This window comes from Cordyceps javanica, chromosome 2 (assembly GCF_051103115.1).
Source record: "Cordyceps javanica chromosome 2, complete sequence".
NCBI classification, from domain to species: Eukaryota; Fungi; Ascomycota; class Sordariomycetes; order Hypocreales; family Cordycipitaceae; genus Cordyceps; species Cordyceps javanica.
Window position 1 is genome coordinate 1 of NC_139296.1, and position 18,315 is coordinate 18,315.

An 18,315-nucleotide genomic window follows, 5' to 3' on the forward strand; every position below is an offset into this window, starting at 1 on the left:
CCCTAACCCTAACCCTAACCCTAACCCTAACCCTAACCCTAACCCTAACCCTAACCCTAACCCTAACCCTAACCCTAACCCTAACCCTAACCCTAAGTAACCCTAACCCTAACTCACCTCTTAGAATCGATTAACCCCCCGCTAGTACTACCACACGGCCTACTCTCGCAATAGGTGCCATAATCCTCGCTTCGTCGTAATCTACGCGCGCCAATACTCTTCCTACTCTATAGCCCGCTATATTATAAACCTATTGCTGTTCTGTGCCTACTTATTTTGCTCGTCGGCTAAAAACCAATACCCCTCCCGCTGCTCGCTATTATTGTCCTCGACGCTAGCCCACGGGATTGCTAGCAACTACCTAATCTCGCTCTTACCTAATAATACTAACTCCTCTAACGTAATCCGCGCCTTGTCTACTATCCTATAGAATATGCTCGCTAACTAGGCTATGTCTACTTTTGTCTTTTAGAAACATAACGTCTTACCCTACTAATCGACCATACCCGACGCTATTATGTTAAACTAGATATATATCCCGTATGTCTACGCCTCTAATATCTATTCTATTGGTATTAGGAACTAGTCGCTTTCTTTCCCAATTTGTGTCATAAATTAGCGTACTATCTTACGCACGCGCGGAAATACCCCCGCTACCCTCTACTTAGCCTCTTACTCTATTAATATTACCGTGGGCCTACTCCTAGACGCTAGGCGCGTCTGATCCGCCGTAATTACGCGGTAGATGTCCTTTTGCTATGCCTAGTGTGCGCTGTATATTATTATTATTTGTGCTACCTTAATAATAGCTGATATTTTCGGCGTATAATTTAATAGGCTACACTACTTGCCCCCTTCCTTAATGCCTATTACGGCTATAGCGCTGATAATAGTATTACTATACTCATTATCCTTAATATCGTGGTCTAATAAATGTATTATTACTACTAACCCTTGCTAGTTAAACTCGTTATTGTCTATTACTTCTGTCTTAGTGCCCGATGTACTGGCGCTACGTACGCTGCTGACGCTACTTGCGTTGTTGGGGGTTAACTCTCTATATATACGATCCCGTCTTATCTAGGTCTCCTCTTATGCCTGACTATATATGGCCTTATGGCGTGCCTAGGCGCTGTTCTCCTATGCGTCCCATGCGTTACCCTGCTCCTCTGTTATGATATATGGTGGCCGCTTGTCGTCGTCGATTTGCTTAGCGCGGTATATGATGCATATAATCTATATCCACGTTTCTTTATACCATGCCCATAAATTGCTTTCTATTCGTGTGTTAAATAGCTAGCTAGCTCTTTTGCTAGCCTTACGCTAGTTAATCTTAAATATAGTCGATAATCCAATAATCCGACGGTAGTATACGCGCTTAGCTACCTCCATAACCTATTTAATACTATCGTATAATTGCTATAACGTGCCCTTATCTATGGCTGGTAGATCGCCCATGGTGAATAACGTCTTCGGATATAATCCTTCTAAATACTATGCCTATTTAACCTAGCCTAACTATGTATTAGCCTCTTTCTTCTAGTTATCCTCTCTAATTCTGTCGTTAGCTACTATCGCTACAAATGTTATGCCTATGTTATTCATTATATATTCAAACACTTATATATTCTCTTGATTATCTAGGCTACTCCTACTAGCGATTCTGTTCTGTTCTCCCTGTTTATCTACTACCTAGACCATAAACTAATAGCTAGCTAGGCTACCTATAAATAACCTCTAGTAATATACGCTAGTACTCTACGGTAACGTGCGGGCGTCTACTAGCTAACTACGGGCGCGACGACCCCCTTTCCCAACATTAACCTACCCATACTACTCCTAGCAATGTTTTTATATGCCCTATACTATGTAGGCCACATACGGGCATGTGTGGTATCGTAATCCGTTAGTTTAGGGGGGGTTAATATATAGGATAGGTTCTTCTTAGTCGGGTAACTTATACTTAACTAACTTAGCTTATATGTCTACGATATTTAGGATATCTTCTATGGCTTGTAAAATGGCCTTGCGTGCTATGGTTAGTATGTTACTGTGGTATCTCATTAAATGGGTCACTACCTTAGCCCGAACTATTACCTACTAGTACGGACTATAAAATAAAAACAAGAACCTAGGGTCGTAGATAAATGGGCGTATGCTTACTAGTTGTCTTGTTATATATATACTATATCTATATATTTCCTCTCCTTTTTTTTCTCTTTATCCTTTTGCTGCTAGTTATATAATCCATGCCCCTATCCCCCCTATTCTTAACCCCCCTTATATTACCATTAACGCTAGGTACTGTTTACGCCAGCTAACTGCTCCGATACGCGTTTAATTAAATTAGTGTTATGGTCTTGGTTTTACTTAATTCGCATATAAACTTTATCTTCTATACTATTACTCTCTCCTTATTTATGACAGACAACTACGATATGATGGGGCTACTCTATTGGCTAACCTACTTATAACCCTGGGCTAGGTTAGGTTTATTTCTGGGCGGGCCTTTCTATTATAAAATAGGGTTGACCTGTAAATTCGAAATGGCCCCCTATATTTTTTTGTGGAGACTTTGTCGCCTACCAAAAGAATCCTAAATGGCCCCTATTTCATCGCTGCATAAGAGATAGAATTCTCTTCTTTGACTTCGCCGTGAACCCTTGGTGTGTTCTGAATAATACTGATCTCGATGCTGGCTACGCCTCTAACCTTAAACCAATTGCTAGCTACGTGGCTGCGGAATAACCTCTAGCACTAAATGCCCTCTGTCCATAGTAACTAACGTGGTTGTCTTTTTTTGGCTTAGATATAGCTGCCTTTCTTCTACTCATTAACCTATCTATGCTCTTCTTTATAATGCTATTACATAACCCAAACCTCGCATGCCACATACTAGCATAACCGACACCGTACCCCGTCGCTCTTTAGTTCCTCAATATATGGAATTAGATATATTCGATCAGGCAACTCGTACTCTGCCAACTCTATTTATTGCTAGATTAACCTGGGAATTTCTTATACTTTATTAATGATTATTTTCCGCGTTGCTAGTTAAATTGTTATATAGTAACTTGCTAAATGCGTGCTAACCTCCTTGGTAATATACGCCCATTGGTATTCCTGACAAAACATAAATAGGTACTAGCTATCGTATATAAATAGCTCTATTACTTCTAGTGAACCTATGGTATACTAATAACTGTTTTTCCCCTTACGCATGGGTATATCTTAGTAATATATACTAACCCTCGTAACCGCTTTTCCCTAACCTAACATACGCAACGGGCCGTTGCGGGCAGTATCCCTGACCTACTTCAACCCTAACCACGCCAAACTTCATAATGCTATAATAACGTCGTATTATATAAAATAAACCCATAACTTAGAAATTGAACTCTCCTTACAAATCTCTTTCTAGCGATATACATCATGCTCATTTTACCTGGCCATACGGCTTCTTTCGCTTCAACGAACTCTACACCGATTTTTTAACGAACTTTACCCCCTATTGTTTTGTGGGGCCATACAAATTTTCAACGAACTCTAGTAGAGTTCGTCGTGGCATAAGTGTTAGGGCCCTGCTGAGGTGCTGAGGACCGCGCAGTACCGTTCCTCCTAGTTGGGCTGTCTCTCCTAGCTTCGGCCCGAGAAGCTTGTTGTCTTCGCCTTTCAACCTCCGGAAAAAGCGCTTGATGCTCTTGCCTGCGAGGAGCCGTCGCAGTTCTCGCTGGGCACCAGAGTGTCTCCCAGTATTCGGTGTTTTGCAACGCTAGCTTCTTCTGTAATGGTTCCGGGAGAGTGGCGGACAGTTCGTTTGGAGAAGACCAATATCTCATATTAGAATGCGCAAAATGCGAATGAAAGCCTTCTTTTTGCCATGCTTCGCAAATGTCATCCAATGTCTTTTCAACTTCATTTGCCACACTATCGGTGCATTGTGCTGGGGCGGGGAGTTTTCGCACAAAGAGTCGGGGAGTGTAGGAGGGTTTACCATCATGAGCTGATGTTCTATCCGATCTCGGAAATCGTTGATGAACAGAGAAGGTGGGAAAGTCTGAGGATTCCCGGTAGGCACAAGACGCAGCAGGGGGCGGTCCTTCGTCTGACCACTCTGGGCACCAAATGCCGTCGAGTGTCCATTGGCGAATGACGAGCCTGCGGGCAACGTTGCTTTGCGATTCAGGACTGCCAAGATCCGCTTGGTCCGTAGAGGCCTGCACTATACAATCGGATGATACTCGTAGTATGCCTGAAAGCTACATACTATGCTCGGCGAATCAGCAAACCGCTGAGGCTGTGGCCGATGAAGACGATCGGACGACGATGCTCACCAACACAAAATCCCATCATCCCTGTGCTTGGTCCACATGCCTATGTCATCTAGGCAGGGTATCGGGGCCCGTATTGTGCATAGCGTATGCCAGGTATGTGTGGTGTAGTGATTGTCATGGTTAATTCTTCTTGGAACCCCATGAAGGAGTATCTTCGGAGGGATCAAATCGCGCATCGTGCCAATATTGCGTACCGAGCTTGTAATGAAACTCTTTAACCAAAAGATTATAAGCGTCCATGAAAGCTTTCGATACTTCCTCACGAGGCTTAGAGTCATTCTTTGTGAATTTGACCCACCCGCGACCTTCGTCCGATTTTAAATAAGCCTCCGGTCTTTTAGACTTTTCCCAATGTGCATTCATTTCGCAGAGGAGTTCATCAACGGACTGTCCCTCTTGGCAACAGACCAGAAAGCTATCCGTCAAGATTTCTTCGGTTTTCACGACCTTCATAGCTTTCCCGAACCGCGACATGCCAGATGAATAATTCCCGGCGTCCATCGTAGCTTCCCCGGAATCTGATACGATAGAGGAATGATTCACGGCGTCCATCGTAGCTTTCCCAGACCTAGACAGATAAATAAGTATCTAGAATAGCAGCCTTAGGCATCAGTAAAGTCAAAGTAAACGAGACAAGGTAAGTTGAGTCATGCAACGGCCGCAACGCTTACAGAAGCTGGAAAGTGTACGAGAAATACTGTGGTGGTGAACGTCTCCGACGAGTGTATGCTTTATTTCTGTGTAATTACAGCTCTTTTTGAGTTGCAGCACAAAAGATAGGTATAAGATAGGTATAAGATAAGTGAAAGAGGTTGAGAGAGTGATTTTTGCAGGATGGTGCTTCCGTCTGGAACAGCCCTTTTATAGTTGCCCTCTTTCCGCCTCGAAAGCAATCACCCGTATGTGATACTCGCTCGGAATCTAAACACAAAAGCATTTTCCAGCTACTAAACGCTTTTACCGGCTCAGTGTCAAGCTGCCAAAGCCAAGCAGTGGTGTTGGACGGGTTTCCGTACTTATAGCGTGATACTGTGCCGATCGTCAGGATATATTGCCCAACTTTATTTCCAACCGCAAGTAAGCCCTCACGCGTCTCTCCGCCGTGAGACCCCAAGTTTATAGTTTCTCTAACTTGCACCATAATACTTATGTATGAGATTTGGGGCCTTGTTTGTTGCTCCATTGAGGTGCCAATCAAGTCAAAATGGTTGTGTAGGGTAGGTAGGTGAGGAGGAATTATTACTTACTACTATAGGAAATCTCAAGAAAATAAAGCCGACTACATCGAGTTATGTCAAACCGCATTTGAGCCCAATCGCGTTGTCCCAGTTCACTTTGCCCTTGGCCGGGACGAAGACTAGGCTGCCAATTTTGGCGGACGATTAATGCACGAGGCCCTAAGGAAGCAAAGCCACGCTCGTACGAAGCAGATCGCTTCCTCCCTTTTCAGATTGCGAGAAGAGTTCATTTAGGAGTTTCCCGGAAAGACACGACTCGAATGGGCTATATTAATTGGATGGCATCTGGGGAGGCGCACATTTGTCATAGATCGCCACTTGAGAACCCCTTCCAGCCTCTCTGTTCCAAAGCAGTCCGTCGTACGAGTGATGTCACATTCACCAGTCCCGGATCCTCCTCGCTCTCTCGGATGGAGACATCGACCACAGCCCCGTCGTCGCAGGTGGAAATGGCCAGATAGTCTAGCATCCACGGCATGTGGTCCAGCATTGCTCGCTCGACTCGAGACCTATTGGTCGAAGGCCAAGACGTCAGTCCATCTATTCAAGCAGGTGCAATAAAAGAGAGGCCACCTACATCCTCCCCAGCAAGAGTTCCTTATCAGCCTCAAGCTTCTCGGTCCAGATATCAGCTTGCTGCTGCGTCTTGACGTCGTTCTCAGGCTCTTTGTCCTCCCAAAGTGTCCGGAATAGATTCGCGAGCCTTTTTTGATCCAAGCAGGCGGTAGGCACATCTTCGCAGTGGAACTTGAATGACTTTTCTTCCTCACAGACGCGCGTGATGAACACATCCCCGTGCCAAAAATACTCCTCGATGCCAATGTTGTCGATCCCCAGCAGAGACATTAGTTGCCGATTGAAAGGTAGATTGCTGTCACGACACCAGTAGAGGAGATAGTCCCCATCAACATCGGGTGGATCTTGCCCCGTCATTGTTATGCGACGAATACCCCGCTCAAAGTTTGAGTTGTTCCAATAGCCACCAAAATCAGGAATGCCGTCATTGGAGAGCTCGTAGCCAGGATATGCAGCCGGCTGGACATAGAAGTTAATGTCAACGAGGCAGGGCCTTTGCCCGGCGGCAGGAATTAAGAGACATCTTTTAGAGCAAGTGAGGTCCTTCAAAATAATTTTTGCGGACTCCACAGGCGCTGGGCGCGCCATGCTCTCGATTACTCTCTGTTTTGCTAGCGCACGTCGTTGAAGCGGGTTGCCAACTACTGTCATGTTGACCGAAGACTCGGCGTTGGCCGGCCGCTGGGTATGAACCGTTGTGCGAAGCCGCTGGACTAGCAAGTTTCGAATCTCTTGAAGACTGGTGGCGAGGTAAAATTGCATGTGAGGGTCAGAAGGCTGATCTGATAGTTTGATAGACCAGAGCGGGTAAATCTGTCCGTGGCAGCCTCTTGTGACGTAAAACCCTCTCTTATCTGACCTTTTGGCTCTGTAGATGGAGATGAGCTGCTGGCATAACCAGCATGACCTTCTGCTGCATCCAATATAAGGAAAGAGATTAGCATTGGCCGGAGAAAGACTCTCCAGATGTATCAGAATCTGGACTTCTGCGTGGCAATGCGTCAGCACCGCGTTTCTTTGCCCCAGTATTTCTTTAAGCTTTTTTCTTTGTGGCGCAGCAAAGCCGTAATCATTCGCAAGTTTTTGAATACGCTTCTCACATGAAGTCAAATCAAGTGAGACAGCTTTCGGAGCTTGGAGACAGACGAGTTTCAACCCTGAAAAGGATTGTTGAAACTGCAGCGTGGTTTCTTTGAACACTTCATATGCTGAACGGAGACGGCCCAAAAAGCAAACCCAGCGCCTCACCCTCTTGCTACGATCAGACGATCCTTCGAATTCGGGCTCATAGCGAAGCTGATACGCGATGGTGATCATTTGCTCGAGCTTTCGATCGGACGCTTCGGTCTTGTATGACGCCGATAGACTGTGCAGCTTTCTGGCGAGGGCCCCTCCTTCTGAGCCTACCGGAAAAGCAGTAGTGAGCTCTATTTCCGAAAAACAGCCAAGAACAGCAGCGTAGACATCGAGTCGCTGCCTGTAATAGGTTAGGAGCCTTGGCCAAATCAAGTCCTTGTCGATCTCTGGCCATCTGCCCGCAGTCGCAATAGCCCGTATCCAGGTGGCCAGTTGTCTAGCCAAAGTTTCGTCCTTGTCATCAATACCTCCATTTTTTGCAATATATACTGTGACCTTGTTATCTTCAAATGAAAACCCAGTGGCTGCGACGTGACTGGCTGCCCTGCCGCATTTTGTATTGTTCTTTCGCCGCTCAAATCGTTTTGCTTGCGGGGGATGGATTTTTTTCTCCCGTGCAAACACTTCAGCGATATGGTCGAGAAACTTAGTCAGTTGCCCCTCTTTTGGAGGCAATGTAGATGACTCAAAAGTTGCCATGCTATCGTTGTCGGACCCAACACTCACTATATCGCTATCTGAACTGTCTTCGTCTTCAGCGCTGCCCGCTTCAGGCTCTTGTGGTCCGTGATGTAGCCTAAGAAGAGTGGACAGAGAAAGAAATTCGACATCATCAAACACGTCGGACATGGCTATTGATATCCCACAGCCTGCTGGTTTCTTGATCAGCGGAAACAGTGCCAGATGAGAAGGCCACACTATTGAGGGACAAACAACGTGCGGTCAAGGACTTACTTGAAGTTGCCACAAGAAGTCAGTAGGACAGGTTGCTTTAATGCAAAGATCAAATATCGACTAGCCGACTCTTTTTTTCTTCTTTCTAAATTGAAACACTATTAATACATGGTTTGTTTCGAAGTTGAAAGAAGAGCTGCCAGCGTATGGAGTTGTTGACCCCTCCTTAAGGCGGCCCGGCCCGAGCCTGCATTTCGAATTCCCCGCTCTGGTACACACAAATTTTCCAGTGGTTATACTTAGCTGTCTGGTACTTGGTACAGTACTTCCCGGGCTGGCAGCCAAAAATAACGGACACCCTTCCCACCTCACTACTACCACTAACTCAAAGCAGCCGCGACACCCTTCGGTTTGGTTTCGTGTCGCGAATACGGAAACGTGGCAATTCGTACAAAATGCATGCTGCCTGCGACCACCAGAAGCCAAGCCAATTTATGCCCTCACAGAATATTTATGTAGCTGTAATGAAACGGACAATACATATCATTGTACGGACAATACCACTATGCACTCATTCTGCGATATTGTATGGACTCTTCATCCTTTTTCTTCGTAAAAGGTGGGTTAGGGGTGAGGCAGCGCTTGCTGTTTCCTGTACCTGACGCGAAGTCTGGCATAACATGCCATAGCCGGAATACGGATGGCATGACCCAGCTCCCACTGGAGGTCAGGCAAGACAAGGCGAGAAGTGGTATGTACAGTATGTACCAGATGTCTAACACAAAAATTGCCTCTGAGATGTTGGCATTGCCGATCAGCAAACAGATTTGAGGTATGATTAACAGAAACACGACTTCCATCTTGACAGTGGCGTCTACCGGTGGATGTACCACGTCGTTAGTGCTATTCCCTTCCATCGACAGTCGCTGACGTGGCAGTCCTTATCTAAGGCGAAGTCAAGGCCTACTGTCTCAGAAATGCACATTCTGGCATTTCTCATTGAAGAGTACTGCTAAGGGGAACACTTTGTGGCGTCTTCGACGCGTCAACCTGGTCACACTTGTCGTCTCAGACTCGCATGTGTAGGAAGACGTGTCAGGCTTTGAACGGACCACGAATGAGATATTTTCGCAAAGTGATACACAGCTTGCGTTCAGGCGACGAGGCGTGCCGAGGCTGTCTAGATCGTTCCAGCGCCAAGGTCGAGACCATTTCAATTTCGCAACTGTTTTGCTTAGTGTGGGGCTGCAGCCACAGGCCGCTGGGGGAGCCAATAGCGCTGGGCAAGTACGCGGCGGTGCAATCTGCAATAAATAAATCATCGTGGGGAGCTGCTACTGTCAACATCGAATTTTCCGCTTCATAAATACAATGGATTGTCTGCCTTTATGTGCAAATTGCTCGGCGCCTGCCAAGCTGAAGTGTTCGGCTTGCTTGAATGCCCCAGAGTACGAGTCTGGCGATGCAGCAGGAGTCGCATACTGCGGGCCCGCTTGCCAAGGACAACATTGGAACACTCACAAGAGCTACTGTGCTCCGTTGAAGAGGCGAAAGAAACTACTGCGGACGGCTGTGCTAGCTAAAACAGCCCTTTTGACCTATAGAAGGGTTAACTACGACATCGACTTGGTGAAAGTTGAGAAACAAGGAGATACTCTCTACCTCCATCAAAAGTTGCACTCTATAACCAAGCAAAAAAGCCGTGGCCCTTTTCCTGACCAACTTACACCACACATAAAGTACCAAGAGGCGGCGCTCGCAGCCAATCAGTGCACTACGGCAATGGCCATTTTGGGTCCACTGATACGCAAACTCCTTGCAGGTGACTAAAGCTACCAATAGTTTTTTTTGTGAAGCCCTCTTTAACACCTAACGGGAACAGGTTTTGCCTCGCCCATTGAAATAATGGATCTCAACGTCGGTCGACCTGTATTTCAACCGAAACTCGTTCCCGGACCAGACGCGGCCAACTTACCTCACACTGTTTTGAAACTTGGACGACCGTACTCGAAAGAAACCTGGGTTCTGGATATATCAGGCTGTCAATATGGCTTTCATGATTCCTTGCTTCCGTATCATAGGTACATCGAAGAGGGAATGTGTCGGATTGTCAATGGACCGCAAACTTATGACGCGAGTGAAACCAGCGACTTGGACTTCTATGAAACCCTCCCATTTATGACACGCTCTAAGGCGCAACGAATCGATTTGGCGACTGAAAGACGCTATCGTCGATGTTTCGCGGATTTCATTGAGAGGCATGTCGAGCAAACTATACTGGAAGGCACCGATGCCGACTTTCAAAGTAGGAAGAAGCAATTTGCGATGGACTTAACAGCGCAGTTGTCAAGCTTACAGAGCCGTGCTCAGTCTTTCAACGTCTAGTTACTCACCTAGGTGAGACAGGTATTTCGTTAAACAGAGTAAAGAACGCTTTGACAACATTGTAAGCATGCTTTAATGCGAGATTTTGTTTCACTCTAAAGCGCCTCGCTCCCCATACTCCAATACTAAGTTTGTACGCGGGCGAGAGGCTTCAGCACTTTCAAACGGCGAACACTTTCGCTTTCGCTTCAACACTGATGTATGTTCATTCGCACTTGGCCGAACAAGCCCAACGACGGCCTTTCTAACCCCTGTGCTCACGTCCTTCCCTTCGTGCCACTCAGAGATCGACAGCAAATCGAAGGTTTCGAGCCGTGAGCCCAATTCTAACAAGGCTGGTCAGACAATAATAGCAAATTCGGCTTGAAAACATACCAAATTTTGCAAGTTGAGGCCCCAAGCAGTCTTTGTCGCTGCTCAACACTGATGCTCCGTGTATTGACTCGTCTTCTTGATCCTGAACGGTAAGCGGAGCAGCAGAAGGCCAGGTGGGCGAAAAGCATTCATATCCAGGAGATGTAGAACGAAAACTGGGAGATTGAGGACTGTAACTGCTTGGTTCATCACAGAGGCCTGTTCTGAAGATTTCTGACGATTTTTTTGGGTGCAACACATCCGCCATGTTGACTGTTTGGTTGGGCTCCTTGGCACTTGGTGCACTCCGCCATGAGACAAATGAATCAGCTTCCGATGGCAGGAGAAACAATAGCATATACTCTCGATTCTCGAGCAAGGTCATTGTATGGCGTGTCATCTCTGACACTGTCGTCTTCAGAACTCGACAAGTCCCCGGTCGCATGTCGGACTCAGCCTGTTTCCCAGCTCCGGCTAAAACATTGCCAGTAGACAGGCAGAGCAATCTCGATGAACGGGCTGTTTCAGTTGGTAAACGAAAAACATGCGTTCGGGGCTATTCTAGGCTAGACTCACCATCTGCCGCAACCAATACACTTTTCTGCAGATTCACGGCGCATGATAGGGAATGGTACTGCATTTCAATCGCCGGACCCGGTGCCCAAAGATCTGGCAGCCATTCAATAGCAACGGTGGGATTTAAATGTTGCGCAAGAACCCGAATAGATTCCAAACGGGAGTAATCGAAGAATCGCTGCTCTGTTAACCTGGCATGCACTCTCCTTTGCCATTTGACTGGCTTGGCGCCGTCATCCATTGCAAACATATTGTCTGGGAGCTTCTCGACGATGTCGGTAAAAATTTTGTTGACGGCATGAAAAATAAGATCGATAGTTTTTAGGTTATGAGGTAGACCGAGTGCGTCAGCGATTCCTTCCTTCGACATGAAGCGTTCGTGAATTATCGAAAGTTTCTCGCTATCCACATACAAGCTGTGGAGGTCCAATGCGCCAGCCTGAACGAAACGAAAGTTGATGCTTTCTGCCAACCCACAAGCACGCGTGGCTGCGTGGAGAAGTGTACTGATCCGTGTCGTAAACCAGTCATCTGGAATGGGAGATGGGGTTGCAAGTTTGAACTGCGCGCACTGCTCCTCATCGGCCGTCCGGAGCAGACCATGCCGGCGAAGGATATCCCAGTATGGCTAACTAAGTTCGAGTCCTTCGTATCCAAGTCCATACAGAATATCATTAAGCCTAGGACACTATACAAGTATTAGAAATGCTAATTATGAGCACTATATATATATATCTCGTTTCTCATCTAGCGAGTAATACTAGATCCTCTAGTTAGAATGCCCTATGAGGTAGCTCCTAAGGATCTAGGCTATCTTTCTCCCGACGTACTTAAAGGCGCTATTAACATTAGCATAAATTTATTTTAAGTTAAGCATAAGACTAAGCTCACTCGCTACCTGCTCTTCTGGTCTAGCGGACGTAAGCTACATGTTCTTATGGCGTAACATATCCGTATTATATAAAGCCAATGATGCTCTGCGATTGCGACGCCGCATTTGCCACTTTCGTAGTTTCACAGCCTCTATAGATAGATACCTATAAGTTTGAAATGAAGCTCTGCATCGTGGCCTTGAACTGGGCATTGACATGCAACGGCCCCACCGCTAGTACGTCGTGGCCCAACGATGCAGGAGAGACAGTAGCATTCCTTGATTACACAACCATTCAAGACAATGATGGCAATCTGCAAAAGACTGTAATAACTTTTTTGAAGACATCAGACGCAGCCCCAGGTCAATGGAAAACCCGATTCGTGTTCATATCGTAAACCTTGTCGACGGTTTTGACCGCGTCCTTTTGGTGACTAATGATGATAACTGTGTGATTTGCAAAGTACCGGCTCATGGCTGTCTGTATTGTCGCCCGGGTGTCGCTGTCCAGGACCCCGGTAGCCTCGTCCAGCAGAACGATTCTCGTCCTGCACTCGAGCGTGTGGATGATGGCCCGCGCGAGCGCCACCAGCTGCATCTCCCCGCGAGAGAACCCAAGCTCGTCAAAGGGGGCGTTGAGGCCACCGCCGCGGTCACGGACGACGTCAGAAAGCCCGGCCACGAACAGGATGTTCTGAACGGCCTCGTCGTCGAGCCTCTGGTCGGCGCTCGTCGGCCTTGTACTCTCCGGGGGCAGCAGATTGTCGCGAAGCGAGCCGGGAACCTCGAAGAAGTCCTGGCTGATTGTCGTGATGCGAGTCCGCAGGACTTGGCGCGGCACGTGAGTGATGTCGATGCCGTCAATAAGCAAGGGGCCATCATGCTCCAACATGTTCAACAGAGTGAGGAGCATGGTGGTTTTTCCACTATCGATAAAATATAAGCAATTGTTTCTTCTTCGGAGCTTTCTGGAGAGCTTTGAAAAAAGCATCGATATGAATGAATCCTTACCAGCCAGTTTGTCCAATCACACCCAACTTTGAGCCACCTGGAATTCTCAACGACAGCTTATTCAAAACCCGCCGACCGTCTTCTCCTCGGCTTTGTACCCTTCGTCAGCTAGAACTCAGAAACCGAAATGAACTGGTAGTAGCGCTTACCCGTAACCAACGTCAACGCCCCGAAACTCAATCGTTCCATCTTCGGGCCACGTCGGAGGAGGGGTTGCCGCATCGGCGGCGTCCTTCTCAACAGGCGTATGCTTGACAAAACTGTCAAGCCGAGCAATCGCACCCAGCGACGTCTCGAGCCCTGTCCAGTCGTTCATGAAAAACGTCAGTTGCTCGCTGAATGTGATGAGGTTGAGCAGAGCCAGCCCGGTACCACTCGGCGAACTGTCACCAAACTTTGACGCGAGAGCGACCAGGCTGATGCCCAGCAGCATCCCAATGCAATCCATGGCTGCGGTCAGCCACTGCTGTACTGCGATGAGATAATAGTTGGGCTTTTGAGAGTTATTGAGAAGTGTGTGTAATCTGGCGGTGAAATTTGCTTCCCGCCGAAGCCCTCGAATGTGCAGCAGGCCGCGCGCCGTTTCCGTAAAATGCGTATACAGGGGTGATTTTGCTTCGAGATCCATGAACCGTAGTTGTCGAGATGTGCGAAGATAGTACTTTTGTAGAAGGAACAGAATGAGAAAAAGAAAAGGAACTGCAAAAGCCATGTATTTCGCACCGGCGGAGATGATTCCTACATCAATCACGACCAAGAAACAATCTTTGAAAATGTCAATACCAGTAGCTTTGTAGTTGATGGGACTAGACGCACCGTAGATGACGAGAGACATGGAGTTTGGTAGGTCCTGGCCTATGATTGACATGTCACCGCTGAATCTAAAGTTACAAGGTTAATTAATGACTATGTCGCGCCAAGACAGCAGCACTACTTGCCGGTTGAGAAGGGACCCCGCGTCGGTTGATGTAAGGAACTGATAGGTTGCACTAAGTTGCACTGTTGTCAGTTGATAATGCTTTGCTCGGAGCTTGGAGACCTGCCTCATTACAACATCCAAGAATTGCTTATGGAGATTCTCAGAAGCTTTGGGCGTGACTTTCAACCAAAAAACGCTATCATTGTTAGAGAAACGATTGAGCACAAAATAGTCTCAAGCTTACTAGATCTGCGAGAGGCCGAGGACGCCGCAAACGACCCCCAATAGGCTATAGCCTATGAAATAGAGTTTATTGGCAGGATATATTGCCAGCCAGATGCGCATGTAAATCTCTGAATTCAGTCTTAGTGCTGCTATAGACTTTTGGAGACGCGCGCTGCAGCATGGAAGATGATTACCTGGTAGTCTCTCTGACAGAGCAAATACGCATAGCAGAGTAAGCCAGAATGCCAATAGCTTCTTGGGAATTGATTGGAAGTATATCAAGTAGAGATTTGCATCTCCGTGTTGTCGAAAAACATTGGGATTCTCAACCTCTAGGGCTTTGGGGGGCTGTGTGGCTGGCGGCGCCCCTGGCTCTGCTGGTTGAGCCTGGGCTTCGCCGGCCTCGATTCTGTCAACAGCAGGCTCGTCTTCTAGAAATTTCGCATATTCAGGGATATGGACTTTATTGCATATCATGACCACACTGCGGTTGGCATCAAGGAATAGTAAGTGATCGGCCAATGGAAGGTATTTTCCTATAATCAGACAAATCAGTAGTTGCTGTCGCAAAGCACCCCCCCCCCCCCCCCCCCCCCCCCCGGTGCTATGGCTTACCAGATGATGTGGCCAAAACGACTGCACATACGGTCCTCCGAAGCACACCCTGCGCTCCAAGTAAGGCTTCAAAGATGGAATCCGCCGTTGCCTCATCCAGGGCGGCAAAAATATCATCTAAAAGAATGAGAGGCGCGAGCGCGTAGACAGCTCGAGCCAGGGCCTTGTACGACAAATATAATTGTTAGATCAGTGCTTGACTGCGGATATACAGTACTAACCACTCTTGCCTTCTGGCCACCGCTCAACTTCAAGCCGTCTGATCCAACAACAGTCTCATCGCCCGAGGGAAATGCCTCGATAACGCGCAAAAGCTGACAGGCAGTCAACACGTGGGTGTACCATCGCGCATCATATTCACAAGCACCGATAATATTCTCTCGAATACTAATATTTTGAATCCAAACGTCTTGATCGCAATACGCCACGGTCCTGCGTTCGAGGGAGACGCTGCCCTCTGTAATGATGGCCTCTCCCAGTAAGCTGCGCAGGAGAGTAGACTTGCCACAACCTGTTTTGCCTACCAGCATGGTGAACTTGCGACGAGGTATAGTGAAGGATGCGCAGGAAACAATATTACCCGAGGCCTTTGTGGCGGCAATGTGTACTTTGTGGGCATTTACGGGGTAAACATCCCACGATTGCCCATCTTGACTGCCAGATCCATGTTGTTTTTCGGCCTCTCCAGAGCTACTGGTGCCCTCTGCAGGGTCGAGGGTGGGCGGTTCTTTAAATGTTCGCTGATCGTGTCTCTCGGAGAGCAAAAGAAATGCTTCAATGCGCCTCAAGCGCCCGAACGTGGCTGCAACCCTCGGGTAAGACGCCACTACCTTGCTAAGGGGGGTAGAGACAATGGCAACTATAGAAAGAACAGTGAAGACACTACTGGGCTTGAGAGTCTCGCCTGATCGAGTCCAGAAGATGGATCCGGCCATGACACTGATGGGTGTCAAACAGTAAATAAGCATGCCATTCGCAACAAGTACTGCCTGCAGAAATCGATATCTTTTGGATTCCTCAATCTCGGTTTTTCGCAGTTTTTGAATGTATTCAATCGCAGCAGGCCCTTGACCCACCATCTTGATGGTTCGTATTTGACGAAGAAGTGCCGAGGTTTTCGATACTCGATCTTCGATGCTCTTGTTCCACGTGATTTGAGACGGCGCAATCTGTTTGCCAACTCTGGTCGCTATCACGGAAAGCAGGGCAGTTGGCAAAAGAAGCAAAACGCAAGCAGGGCCAACCCTCGTCGCCAAGATTGCCAGTCCCACGACCAACTCTAGCAGATTGGCGACGAATTCATACAACGTACGGACGTTTTGGGCAACCCCATCTGTATCCGTGCTCATAAGAGTGACTGCAGCGAGCTTTTTGGCCTGATGATGCTCCAATCTTAGAGTTTTATCGAAGATGGCTGATATGAGGATACCCCGCGTTTTTATAGTCATACACACGGTGATATAGTTGTACCAAGCTCGCGAGGCCATGATGCCGGCGTATATTAAAGCGGCAGCAATCACGAGACCGTTTTCAAAATCGCGCCTAGGATGTTCACTTTCCAAGAGGGAAACGACCCGTTCCAGAAGGTACGGCTGTGCAAACGAGAAGCCGATTAGAGCTACTCGGGGTAGCGAAGCGACGAGTATGGACCGAATCAGGGTTCGAACCAGGACCTTGAACAGCTTATTTGAAGACTTTTTGTCCCGACGCGACCAAATAGGAACGAACAGTGCATAGAGCTGGTCACCCCGCAGGTCCTGAACGAGATTGTGCAAGTCATGCATCGCCAGTAAATGTCTGGAGCCATTGTAGAGGGTTGGAAGAAGCCAAAAGAAACAAGATCTGTTCCAGAAGCCTGCAAGGGCTTCTGGGCTAGCTTCTTCTCTCTTTTTGGGGTCGATGATTTCGGCAGCCTTTGAAACCTCCCCAAGAACAAGTATGATAGCTACAAAGGCAGTGCAGATGACTTGAAGAACAGCTAGGGTATGCAAGTCTGCTCGCAGAAACAAGGACCTTGCTTTTGCGATACCAAGCAGGGTGTAAAGTCCCAGATAGAAGCTGAGCCATCCAGAAGAGTGGACTGATCGTTGATGCTCAGTATCCACCAAAATGACGACAAAAATACTCGCCACGCATGAGGTAGATGCAGCTGCAGCAGAAAATTGCGTTCGCACGTCGGGCAAAGACCACAATGTTAACGCGCATATATCTGTGGCTAGAAGAAGTGCACTCGTGGTCTGGAACAGCCAAGTCAAGTCAAAACCCGATCGTGACAGTCGAGTAGCAAAACACTTACAATCTTGAACCACCATAGAAAACCACGGCGAACCTGGCGCGGCTGATGGAAAAGCCAATAGATGCATACTAGAGAGCCAGCTAAAAAAATAGCATTTGGTAGAATGGTCAAGATGGTGTGCTCAAAGTGGAGGGTGAAGTCGAATCGGTCAAGAAGCTGCGGGCCAAATAACGTATCCGCGACCTGTTGGCCAGACCTAATCACGAAACTAAACATGGCTGGCAACAGGCTGGGACCAAATTCCGGTGGAGTGCAAGAATATTTCTTTCGGATGACAGTAATCAATGGTGGTGGGCATGATTCTCACTTGGTGGACGGGCAGGTTCATGTTAATACGACGAGTGATGTCGGTGGTATCCCGCTTCGCATTAAGCTGGATCCGGCCGACTGCAGCCAGTTGAACGACGACCTTTTGAAATTGGATCGGATTAGCTAAATTGCGGAGGCGGAGATATTAATATGCTAGCGAGCAAATGAGGGAAATGTGGCGACAGGGACGCGGATGTTGCAGTTGTCTCGGGCACCAACCTCCCCACGGGGCAGCAGGGGCAAACTTGCTGCATATCGGGTTCGACGGGCTATGTGTTTAATCAGAAGGACCAGTTCAAGGAGTCAAAGTGATTCCAAAAATTTTAAATGAACCCCGCTTCTCTGTCAAAGTATTGCAAGGATGGCGGCCTGTTGCTGTCGAACCTTGCTCGAGTGGCACTGCATGCAGGCACTTTTGTTAGCGACGGTGGCAGAAAGCCACACAACACGGAAGTATCAATTCGAGGCCATTGCCATGACGATGTAGCCCCTTGAGTACTCTATCTTCTCTCTTATTTCATTTGTTCTACTTTATTTATGCCAAGGGTAGAATTGAGAAAAAAAACAGAGTGAGA

The 18,315-nt window shown here is 47.5% G+C and overlaps 2 protein-coding genes across 2 annotated transcripts; both read right to left on the reverse strand.

The window, feature by feature from the left end:
* Nucleotides 1–6,145: 6,145 nt before the first annotated feature.
* On the reverse strand, nt 6,146–6,910 carry V2A60_002531 (uncharacterized protein; the record flags this gene model as incomplete). Its single annotated transcript, XM_083253880.1, has 1 exon — nt 6,146–6,910. The coding sequence occupies one exon, from the start codon at nt 6,908–6,910 to the stop codon at nt 6,146–6,148; it is 765 nt and encodes a 254-aa protein (XP_083110006.1).
* Nucleotides 6,911–12,729: 5,819 nt separating this feature from the next.
* V2A60_002532 (uncharacterized protein) lies at nt 12,730–16,919 on the reverse strand (the record flags this gene model as incomplete). The annotated part of the gene is made up of 5 exons (XM_083253881.1): nt 12,730–13,291; nt 13,526–14,257; nt 14,732–15,056; nt 15,136–15,298; nt 15,357–16,919. 5 exons carry the CDS (start codon nt 16,917–16,919, stop codon nt 12,730–12,732), a joined length of 3,345 nt encoding a protein of 1,114 aa, XP_083110007.1.
* Nucleotides 16,920–18,315: the final 1,396 nt, after the last annotated feature.